The sequence below is a fragment of the Hydra vulgaris genome, chromosome 08 (genome assembly GCF_038396675.1).
Source record: "Hydra vulgaris chromosome 08, alternate assembly HydraT2T_AEP".
NCBI classification, from domain to species: domain Eukaryota; kingdom Metazoa; phylum Cnidaria; class Hydrozoa; order Anthoathecata; family Hydridae; genus Hydra; species Hydra vulgaris.
The window spans coordinates 35,210,152-35,222,457 of record NC_088927.1 but is presented as its reverse complement, the minus strand read 5'-3'; the positions used below and the strand labels follow the sequence as shown (position 1 = coordinate 35,222,457).

Sequence of the window (12,306 nt, the reverse complement as noted above, 5' to 3'; positions counted from 1 at the left end):
CAACAAACATTAAAAACAAAACAAAAAATTACCTTTGGCAAAAAAAAAACAAAAAAAAAAACAAAAAAAAAAGGATTAAAAAAAATAATAATACACGGTAGAATAAAACATATGTAATAAATGGCTAAAATGAAAATAAAAACAAATAATATGTAACTGTATAAAAAAAAAATTTATATATCATTAAAAATAAATAATAATTAAAAATAAATAAATGACTAACAAAAAATAATAAGTAACACTATATACGCTAAAAAACTGAAGAAAAATAAATAAATAATAAAATAAATAATCCTAAGAAATAAATGAAAGAAAACTAAAGAAATAAATGAAAAAATAAAAAAAAATCTTGATTTGCCGATCGTTGTTCCGATGTTTAATTTGTTTTTTTTTTTTTCTTTCTTTCTTTGCCATTCTTTTTATATATTTCATTCATTAACGTTTTTTTTTTTTTTTAACTTCTATTTTCATCACTTTTTTACTAACTTTCTTACAGATATTTCTTTTTCTTTTTTTCTTTTAAAACGTTTATTTATTCTTCTTTTTTGTTGATTTTATTTTTGTTTAATTTATAAATGTTTTCTTTTCCCTTTTACTTTTTTCCTTTCAAAAGTTATTTTCACCGTTTGAAAAAAGCGTCCACCATTTGCGATGTCATTGCAAAGAAGTGCACTTTTTATATATATATATATATATATATATATATATATATATATATATATATATATATATATATATATATATATATATATATATATATATATATATATATATATATATATATATATATATATAAAAAGTGCTATTGTAAACTTTTACACGATTTAATTTTATGATTTGTTTATTACCGAGGAGGTAAAAAAGTTTATACTATATATTCTTGAAATCTCATGTATAAAGTACCCCTAATTGTTCGCCATGTATTTATATGTGAGTGTGTGCAATCACTTTTTATCTTTTTGTTATATATATATATATATATATATATATATATATATATATATATATATATATATATATATATATATATATATATATATATATATATATATATATATATATATAGCGACCGAACTTATGAGATGCTATTGAAAGCTCCGTCAAAGTAGATGCTCTCATTTAAAATTAAATATTGAGTACTAGTTCTTATTTTTCATTTTTTTTATTTTTACGATTTCAATTATCAATATAATTGCCTGTATGTTTCGAAGGAAAAAAATTGAAAATTTTTTATTTATGCGTGATAAATAAATCTTTAAAGCTTAAGTGACCGATCTTAAGCAATTTTACGGTATATACTGTTGCGTGCAAAAGTAACCGGACAAGAGCATAAATCAAACCATACTTTTGAATGAAAAGTCCAATTTCTTTCGAATTTTCACTGGAAAGTCAAAAATTAGATTTCTAAAGTAAAAACAAAATAATTTTTACTAAATCTAAGAAATCTAATCTGTAAAGTTCGTTTTATTCAAATATGCACGTGCAAAAGTATTCGGACATAAAAACTCTTTGATATTTTCTTATATTTGTATGATAATGCCTTTACTTACCTATTCCGAATCAATTCAATTACTTTATACAAAAACGCAGATGCAAAAATTATCTTCCGTCGAAAAAAGAGCAAGCAAAATTATTAAAACAAACCTTCCTATGCTAAAAATAGAACACCTAGTCAGGGCCGGCGCGAGTAGACGTCACCAAGGAGGAGGGGAGGGAGCATTACAATTTTTACCGACTAAAATAAAAAAAGCCTCGTTGATTAAGTTAGTGAAATACTTTTTGTGGTATTTTCAACTAGACTTATATTCATCGATAAACTTTTTCAAAAGTTATGATCATATAAAGTTTAAACCCCCCTCAATTTGAGCGGGTTGCAAATTATATGTCATAAATTTTGAACGCTGAGAGATAATACTATGAAACTTAAATTTTATCGATGAATATAAGTCTAGTTGAAAATAGTACAAAAAATATTTCATCAACTTGCTGCTCTCACGTTAGGGCAGGAGGATGGTGCAAAAATTTGGGGGCTTTTTTGTTCCTAGCCTCCAATCATCACAATTTTTTGCAAACTCTCATTATTGGGCATAAGTATAAACATATAAATGTTTAGAGTTAGCTCCATGTCTGGAAGTTAGCTATTTTAGATACCAAAAAATGCTGGATCCGCCCCTGCCTTGTAGTTAAAACATCAAGGAGAGATAAAGTTGCTTTACAAGAATTAGAGCTTTTTAGGAACAAAAATTCAAATTCATCACAAAAACTGGCAGAAGGAAAAAAATTTAGCGTAAAATTTTCGTATCAAAATTATTTATATACTTTTCCAAACTAACTTACTTACTTTTTTCAGGATCCATGTTAAAATTATATTAACCAAAGATAGTTGATATGTTAATTATAGATAGTAGATATATTAAGTAAACATAGTAGATATGTAATTAAACATAGTAGATATGTTTATTAAAGATAGCAAATATGTTAATTAGAGATAGTAGATACGTAATTTAAAAATAGACGATATGTTAATTAAAGATAGTAGATATGTTGGTCAAAGATAGATATGTTAATTAAAGATAATAGATATGTTAATTAAAGATAATAGATACGTTAATTAAAGATAATAGATACGTTAATTAAAGATAATAGATATGTTAACTAAGGATAGTAGATATATTAATTAAAGATAGTAGATATGTAAATCTAGGAGCACTTAACTAGAACTTCTTTTGACATAAACTTGACTAAAACTTTATTTGGAAGGGCAAAAAAGTTATAGCAGCATTTGCAAAATTGTTATTCATTTATAAATAAAGAATCAGATGGTAAATATAATCTATGGTACAAAATCAATAGATCAAATACAAATATTACTTTGTTGACGAATAGAAAAAATGTAGCAACATTGTGTAATTTAGGGGTAGTTTAATTACCGCAGCCCTTCTTTTTTTTCACAGCATTTTATTGTTAGTTTTATTGCGGCTACTATAGATGATAACAGTGAATAACCAGCTAATCAGCTTAAAATTACAGCTATTGGCTTAACCAATTACATATTAAAATGTTCTTAACCAAAAACAAATAATATTAATGGAAGCTTTAAATAAAAAAATAATTCCGTATTGCTTGAAAAATAATTTTTGCAAATATTATAAATATAAGGTAACCTTAAAATGATCAGGTGAACTAAAAAAAGTGTATATTACTTTCTCACTAAAAAAGTCCTTTGCAAGACTATGAGTCTGTTGTTTTTTGTTTCAGGCAAATGTAAAAATTCATTGAAATCAACTGACCGCAATATATTCAACTAAAGGCGATAGTGGCTCTCGTTTAATTACATCAAATTTTTTATTTTTTTTGTTATCGGATAATGATGTTATTAGTTCTGGTATTGGGTTTATGGGTGCATATTCAATTTTGTCTATATCAAAAGATTCTTTTGGCAATTTCATTCCTATAGATGATGGTTCATGTAAGATAATACTAGTTCCTTCAATAAACAAGTTAACATCATTATGAATGTCAATACTTTCATCTTTGAGTTTTCTTGGAAAGTCGTCACCAGACAATGTCTCTTCATCGCATGACATAGGTGGCGACAAGTACAATGGTGATGACAAAATACTAAACACTCCGTTTATACTGTTTCCAAAATTCTTTGAGATAAGAAAAGAGTTTTCAGAGGTTGGCAATAAACTCCCAGCTTCTATTAGTTCCTCGTTAACTTCCGTCATTGTCTCTAAATGATCTGCACTAATTTGCTCTGAACTCCAATTGCAATCGGCTCTCATGACCTTTGAAAAAGCTGAACAATGTTCTAAGTTAAGAACTTCATCACGACGAATATTTGAAGTTGATTGCAATAAATTATTTGCAATTGCTGTAATATTATCTTCGTCTGTTGGAAAATATTTTATAACCGGTCTTTTACCATACGAATGATCTTTCATACAATCTTGCATATCGGTAGGGATATCGCGCTTTTTAATATTTGTTTTAAACTCTAAAAGCTTTGAATTCAATTTGTTTTTGGGATCTTGCATTAAATTTATACTTTCTAACTTTACCGCATAATTGTTGGTCTCGTTTATCCCATATTTATTATCTTCGGAAAAGTTTCTAAGTTCTGCCATTTTATAGCACATTTGTGGTTTACACATATCTTTTGAGTTAAAATTTTCTTGATTTAGCTTATGTAGCAACTGTGTTTCTAGTATTTCAAATCGTTGATATTTTATGGCTTCACGACAACTATCAATCATTGTCGTTCGTCGCTTTCTAATATTATTTTCTAATAGTTTATTTGCGAACTCAGGAATAACAGTCCAATAACCACCTTTTCCAGGGTCGCCTTTATTTCGTGGTATTTTAGTGAAGCATTTGTTTAGCGAAAGATTATGCCGAATCGAGTTCTGTAAAATAAATACAAACATATTTAAACACATAGATATAAAAATTGCTATGGTTACCTCCTGTGAACAATTTAAATCAAAATTTAGCTTAATAGTCCAATATTTAAGATGTTTTCAAACACGTTTTCCATTTTAGTATAAAAGCACTTAAAGTAAAGAATACAATCAGCAAAGTAAAATTAGAAAGACATTATTTCAACAATTAAGTTGCCACTTTCTTATTGGAGAACACGAGTTTAAAAATGGTACCAATAAGAGTCAAACAGGCGGAAAAATATATTTGTTGCTGCTGCTGTAAAGAATCTTTGAGAGAAGAGTTTTTTCTTTCTTCATATTTAATATAAGTACAAAAGTTAAAAGTAACTATCTATTTTAAAAGGTGGCAAATACTTAGACTAAATCTCTCGAGATAACATGATACAAAGAGAATGTTTAAAAAAGACTTCCTTATAAATTTGTTTTAATTATCAGTGAAAGGTAGCAGAAAAAATGTCGCTGAGGTATAGTTAGTAAAAAAAATGCCGTTGAGATCACAAATTGCAGAAAAATATGTTGTTAAGGTTTTAGGTACCAAAACAAATGTCGTTAAGGTTATACTAAATAAATATTGTTGATTCCCTCTTTCTTTTAGTACAAGTATCTTGTTCTTTTTCCAATTGTTTTTCCAGTAAAAAAATATTTTTATTAATGATTGTTATATAAAAGACATACGTTAAGTGGATTAATGATTGTTATATAAAAGACGTTAAGTAGATTATTAATGTTTTTACCTATGCTTATGCTTCAAAAAAGAAAAACTCCTCTGTAAAGATCTTTTAAAAACTCCTCTGTAAAGATCTTTTAAAAACTCCTCTGTAAAGATCTTTTAAAAACTCCTCTGTAAAGATCTTTTAAAGTACCCTTAACAAGTTTATCCATTTGCTTAAACTCATTGCATTGAGATTTTATTTTTGCTGAAACACTCTCGTTTGCCTTTTGTGTGTGTGCGTGCGTGCGCGCGCGTGTGATTTTTATAATCTTTCGTTCTATTGAAAACTGTGATACCGGAAATTCATTTTGACTGACAAATTGACGGATAGCTTTTTATCTCACAGAGATATTGATTAAATGTAATAATTTCAAATTTAGTTAAAATCCTTTTATATTGGACAGTTGAGCTAAGTTTCAGTTTAAGTTGTTTTCACGGAATATGCAAAGCACATGCAAAATGACATGTGTTGAATTTTAAACATGTGAGTGGATTTCGCCCTTTTTATGTATTAACAATTTTATCTGAAAGTTGACTTTAATTTAGTTTACAAAAATGGTTTTTATTTATTTTATGCTGACGTCGCAAATGAAATAATCACAAATTGTTTAAAAATTAAAAATACCTGCCAACTCGGTTCGGCGTATTTATAAAATGGAAAATGATCACCGATCCACTTATAAATTTCACTAAGAGTCATTTTTCCACATACTTTCGATTTCATTGCCATAATAATTAAAGCTGCGTACGAATAAGGAGGTTTTACACTTTCACTCGAGCGGCAGTCATTTGTGGATTTTTCGTTGTAATGGTAGTCTAAAGAAGTTTCAACACAGTTGTTGTAATCTTGTCTATTTTCTCCTTCATTGCAAACAATTGAAGGTGCAGGTGATGATGATGTGTAAGAAATTGGTTTTCCTTCCAAGATATCATCTATATTAACTACTGTTAACCAATTAAGGTTAGTCAATGTATCATCAAATAGTTGATTTTTTTGTTTATTAATTTTATATTTCATGGTAATCGACTCAAAATTTTTTTGTCGAAAGCATTTAACGTCATTTTTTGGCTTTACCTGAAATACTTCGTCTTCTTCTACTTTTATAAAACTGGAATGACAAAAAGCATTTGACTTATTTACGTCGTTATAATCAAATGAACTCGGCATACGCTGTTCAATGTACTTACAGGTCATATTTAAAATAAAAGCTTTGTTTTAGGTTACTTTCAACAGTTGAAATAAGAACGGTTTTGTGTTATATAAATCATCTAATTAATATGATTAAATGTTCAAATTACTAATATAACCAATCAACCAGCCAACCAACTTTAAATCAATAACCAAACAACCTTATATTCTTAATAGCCGTTTAACCGAAATTTTAATTTAAAATAACTAAATAAAAAATTATAGAAAACAAATTAGTTTGTAATTTTTTCACACAATACAAGTATCGTTAAAAAATCAACAAAAATGCTCTATATTTAGAAAGAAACATAAAATATATTTGATTGTTAGAAAAATATACTAAAGATATTCTAATTACTTTTTTTTTGTAAAGTTTTATTATATAATAACATTAAAAAATTAAGTTATATCCTATTCTACCTACAGAATATGCCTTAGGTTTATATAAATATTATTTCCAGAACGAGTAAAAAAGATCCTTTTCACAAACATTTAAATAAGATATTTAAAGTTTGCAAAGGTGAAATTAACTTATTGAAAATTTTGAAGTGTGTTTTTTAAATAATATAAGTAACCTCTATATTTAAAAAAATAATTTAAGTAACCTGTATATTTTAAAAAATAATTTAAGTAACCTCTATATTTAAAAAATAATTTAAGTAGCTTCTATATTTTAAAAAAGCTAAAAAATAACTATTTTTTGATGTTATATATTATTTATAAACAAGTTATGTTTAAAAGTTTTGAAATTTTTTGAAATATATTAGCAACCGATATAAACAAACTGTTATTAAGTAAAAATGAAAGCAACAAAGTTCACTCCTCAGCATGTTTAAATTTTAAGTTTTTTACTAACATCTCTAAAATGTTTCAACATTCTGTTTTATTAAAAAATAAGTTTTGATCAACTCTTAACAATCTTGTAAAAAGATATTTTTAATTATTAAATAAAATCATGCTTATTTTGCAATTATTATCAGAAGAAAAATTATCACCGATGATGATAATGAATATGATTTGTTTTACTTTTCGATAACATTGGTTAACTAAAGTTTAAAAATTTATCTAAAAATTAAAAAAAAACTTAAACAAGAAAAATTCAAAATTTTTGTGATGTATTAACATTATATAGTTATAATAATTTTAATTACATCCGGTTCTCAACTTTTAATTACATACGGTTCTCAACTTAAATTTTTTTTTTAAATTGTTACCCAGTACCATTTTTTTAAGGTGATAGGCCTATGAAAAGGCCTATTTTTAAACTGCCTCATTCGTTCCAAAATTTATAAAAAAATGTGAAAAAAAAAACAAAAACTTGAAGACAAAATTTATCAAAAGTAACAGCAGAGTCAACAACACCGGTGGTGGTGGTGGGGGGGGGGGGGGAGAAGGGAGGGGTGGCCGGGTTTTTTTTCTTCTAAAGGACTTTTTTTTACAAAATGTTTGGATATAGAGGAATTTTTATAAAAATTGACGGTTGTGCCCCTCCACTTTGAAACCCGTGTCGTCAACTATGAACAGTCAATAAACATTCTAAAATTTGTAAGGTAGCTCTAAATGTATAAAAAATTCATTTAGTATTTAGTATGCACCCTTGATCCTAAAATCCAAAGGAAAAAACACACTAAATTAAAAAAGTATGAAATGCAAAATTATAAAACCGATTTAGGGTTATCTACATTTATGGTTCTGCTAAACTTTAATAAAGTATTTTTGTTTTAATATTCAATATTATTACATCAAACCTTTGGAGTTTGTTACTAACTAATAGTATCCTGGATTTTAGTCAAGACTTTAATCAAGCGTGTTCATTCTATCCAATCAAAGGATTTTTGAATTCGCCTCACTAGCTCAGATTGTATTGACTTTTAAACTAAAGCATAGATTTAAAAAAAAAATGACAGATAAAATCAGTAGCGCCCTAAAGAAATTTAAAAAAATCTTTTAACAAATGAACTTTATATGTATGTATATGTATACATCTCCTGAATTTTTCAGCTTAATTAACCGTTTTTTAATGAAGATATCATGTTTTAAAATTTAAAAAAAAAATCTAAAAAAAATTTCAAAATGAAAATAGTCAAGTCAAAAGTTAAAAATCAACACTCCTTAAAAGCTACCAGAGCTATAGGAACCTGTTTTTACAATATATTAGTATCCTTCATAAAAAGATCTTTTACTTTGCTTTATGCACATCAAAGTTGATAAGGCTTGTTTACAATAAGCTTTTGGTCCTTTATAACCAGTTTTGGAACAGTCACTGATCCAAGATCTGTTACTAATAAGTAATGATCTAAATCTGTTACTAAGTAACAGATTTTATCTCCACAACCTTTGTAATAAAGTGCAGCCGAATTTGTACAAATTTCAAACATTCTTCTATTAATAAATATGTTTTCAGGACGACGAGTCTATAAAGTTGAATGAAATGGTTTATTTGAATGTTGCGTACGACCGTATAACGTTTTCTTAGCAAATAGTCGTCAGATAAATCTTTAATAGTAGATCTTATTAAACTATGAATAAAGACATGTAAGTTAATTTTGTTAGTGTGTGTGTTTGTACCTTTCAGCTTGTCAAGTTGCCATTAATTAAGATAAAATAAAGCCTTAGTTTTTTGTTGCCAAGGTAAACTAATTAGCCAGTAAAATATATTAAAGACTTTAGTTTAATTTAAACACAAAGACTCATATTAGAAGAACACAAAAACACAAAAACAACTTATTAACTATTTTTTTTAAATACGGGTCAAAAGTCTCAATTTTTTATAATCCTACCGCACAAATGTTATTTTTTATTTTTATATAGTAGTCAACAAGGTTATATTTATTATTGACAAAATTGTAGATTCAAAGCTGCCCAAAATAACAATCATTACGATATAAAATCACTTAAGTAAATATTTTCTAATCTTTATTGATTTTAAAAATAAAAAATTATCAAACTCAAAATTATTGTTGATTTTTTAAATTTATTTAAAACTTGAACAAAATCATCACTTTATCAAAATAATAGAAAAGCAAATTTTAATCTTATGCCAAGAATTTTGCACATTCATTATTTTAAAAATATGACTTTTATCACTATTAATAACCGAGAAATTCTTTTTGTAAATTGTAATCAAGTAAAGTAAAAATACAAAGTTATTTGTAAAATAACAAAAGAAACAAACCTTTAAGTTAGAGAAGTAAAAAAATATTTTTTCAACATGTTATAAGTTTAATATATTAGATTAAATTTTTTGTCTTGTTATGATGAATTGCTTCTTACTCTTTCAATATACAATTAATGATTTATTACGGAGAATATATTTTCATTACCGCAGTAATAAAATATTAAAGAAACCGATATTAAGTAAACGTTAAAGAAAAAGGTTCTATTCTTAGATTGATATCATAACTTTTCCATTTTTAACTGAACTGCTTCAAAATGAACAAATATTAAAAAAATCATAATTGAAAATCCACCTTATTGATGTAAAATACAACAAAAACTTTACAATAAGAGAATATACGCGAATAGTCACGTTTTTAACCACTTACGGTGTTTTTATTTGGTGAATATAGCGCCAAGTGCATTGGAATTTCCAAAGTTTATTTTAAAAAAAATGCTTTTTTCTCCAATAAAAGAACGTGTAAATAGCATGTTCGAATACCGTAAAATAATCGAAAAAATCGTTCGAAAACAATTGATTAAATATGCTTTTATTTTGTTTTAACTGAGTTAAAAAACATGTCTGAAAAATTATAACTTCTAAGAGTTGCTTAATTGAAACTGTAGACGTCTTTCAAGTTAATTGAAAACGTTTTTTTTTTTTTAATTATTTTAATTTTAAAACTTTTTTTATTATTATTTTTTATTTTATTATTTTTTATACATCACACATATAATATTTTATTATTTTTTATACATCACACATATAATATTTTATTATTTTTTATACATCACACATATAATATTTTATTATTTTTTATACATCACACATATAATATTTTATCATTTTTTATACATCACACATATAATATTTTATTATTTTTATACATCACACACATAAAATAAATTCAGTAATAATTTTATTACATGACGACACAAATGATCAAAAACATTTGAAAATTAATAATTTAAAATTATTTCTATCAATTATTTTTATATTATTTATGATTAATTTTATCAATATCGAACTAACCTTAATTAACTTACTAACCAATCAAATACAAATAAAATAAGTTATTTAAATAAGTCATATACTTTATTAATATATTACATCAATGTAATTTACTAATGAGCCTTTCTCGAAAGTAGATGAAAGAGATGTTGCCTCAGTGAGCTATTGGTCTATAACATTTTTATCTGTAATTTAAGAGTGCTTACGCTTTTTGGGGTGCCTGATTTTTTTTTCACAGGCAATGTGAGATTTTTTAAAGTAACATATTTTTAAAAAATTATCATTGTAAAAGAATTTGTAAAATGATTACGTAAAATGATTACGTAATCAATTGTTGATTAATTATCAAATGCTTAATTCAAAATAGTTTACTTTATTTATTCAATGCTCCCCCAAAATTTCGCTGTTAAGTGTAAATTTAAAGAATTAAACTTGCAAAAAGATTTTATCGGTTAGAAGTCTTTTTGATGATTAATTGCTTGATCAAAAAAATTTTCAAGTTGGGAATCAAATGAATTTTTAGGGCCGACAACACCGGGGGAGGAGGGGAGGGGGCTGGGGGCGTGTGCCCCCCACTTTTTCTCTAAAGGACCTTATTATTTTTTTAAAGAAAATTCTAGATATAGAGAACTTTTTTTTTTTAATTTACGATATTGTCCCCCCCCCCCTCCTACCACCACTTCGAAAACCGTGTCGTCGGCTATGATTTTAGCAAAAGTAGGGTTACTTCGAAAATTTGCATAAATCTTGCCTAACGAGACATATAACAATCTTAAATCATTTAGATTATCTCAAATCTCCTTTATACTATAAATTCAAAAAATAACATTGTAGTGTTTTAAAGATATTTTGGTAAATATATATTCAATAATAACTCAGCTCAACAGTTATAACAATTTTGTAACATTTATATATATAGACGTGTGTGTGTGTGTATATATATATACATATATATATATATATATATATATGTGTGTGTGTGTGTGTGTGTGTGTGTGTGTGTGTGTGTGTGTGTGTGTGTGTGTGTGTGTGTGTGTGTGTATATATATATTTATATATATATATATATATATATATATATATATATATATATATATATATATGTGTGTATATATATGTATATATATATATATATATATATATATATATATATATATATATATATATATATATGTGTGTATATATATATATATATATATATATATATATATATATATATATATATATATAAATAATTAATTAAACTTAATTAAAGATCAAAGCTAGTTTCCAATAATTGTAGAAATGTCGAACATAATTGTGCGATTAAAATAGTTTTTCGTTGCTATTCTCCAACACTACCTGTGCAGCTTGTGAACAATTGTTGCAGAAAAAGTTTTTATTTGTGCAACTATTGTTTTACTTAACTAAAACTTATGTACAAATTAAATTGTGCAAATTGCCTTGAAATAACATTAAACCATTTTTGTTTTTTAACTGTTGTTCAACTTTTCCACAACTTTTGGAAATTCACCTTAAACAAAAAACTGTTGGCGTTTATTTGAAGTGTGCTAATGGTTGCAATTGAGTCATTCTTTTTATAAAAAACGAAAAGCCGTTGTGGTATTTGTAATTTGAGCTCTTATAATTTTAATTTATTAAGTTCTGGCCATTTTGATTTCATTTTATTTAAAATGTTAATTTTTTTTCAAAATGTTCATCAATAGAGTACTCTTGGACTAAATTTTTACACTATTTACTTTGACTTTTTTTTTGAAAAAAATGTGATTAAATTTTTTCCTCTTTTTTTAAA

The 12,306-nt window shown here is 25.7% G+C and overlaps 1 protein-coding gene across 3 annotated transcripts; it reads right to left on the bottom strand.

Annotated features, from left to right (window-relative positions):
• Positions 1–3,119: 3,119 nt before the first annotated feature.
• Positions 3,120–10,012, bottom strand: LOC100208319 (uncharacterized). Of its 3 annotated transcripts, XM_065803550.1 has the most exons (4): positions 9,522–9,604; positions 8,095–8,222; positions 5,783–6,553; positions 3,120–4,409 (listed from the first exon to the last, which is right to left on the bottom strand). In XM_065803550.1, exons 3-4 carry the CDS (start codon positions 6,350–6,352, stop codon positions 3,282–3,284), a joined length of 1,698 nt encoding a protein of 565 aa, XP_065659622.1. In that variant the 5' UTR covers positions 6,353–6,553; positions 8,095–8,222; positions 9,522–9,604; the 3' UTR covers positions 3,120–3,281. The 3 variants fall into 3 exon arrangements, with proteins under 3 accessions (XP_065659622.1, XP_065659624.1, XP_065659623.1); XM_065803552.1 differs by lacking the exons at positions 8,095–8,222; positions 9,522–9,604 and adding an exon at positions 9,892–10,012; XM_065803551.1 differs by lacking the exon at positions 8,095–8,222 and having other exon boundaries at positions 9,522–9,832.
• Between the last annotated feature and the right edge of the window lie 2,294 nt (positions 10,013–12,306).

Bases quoted from the DNA above. Each gene is read 5' to 3' on its own strand.
- LOC100208319 (XM_065803552.1), bottom strand. From the start codon at position 6,352: ATGACCTGTAAGTACATTGAACAGCGTATGCCGAGTTCATTTGATTAT. The intron at 4,410-5,782 runs GTATTTTTAATT...TTTATTTTACAG, and splicing joins ACGCCGAACCGAGTTGGCAG to AACTCGATTCGGCATAATCT.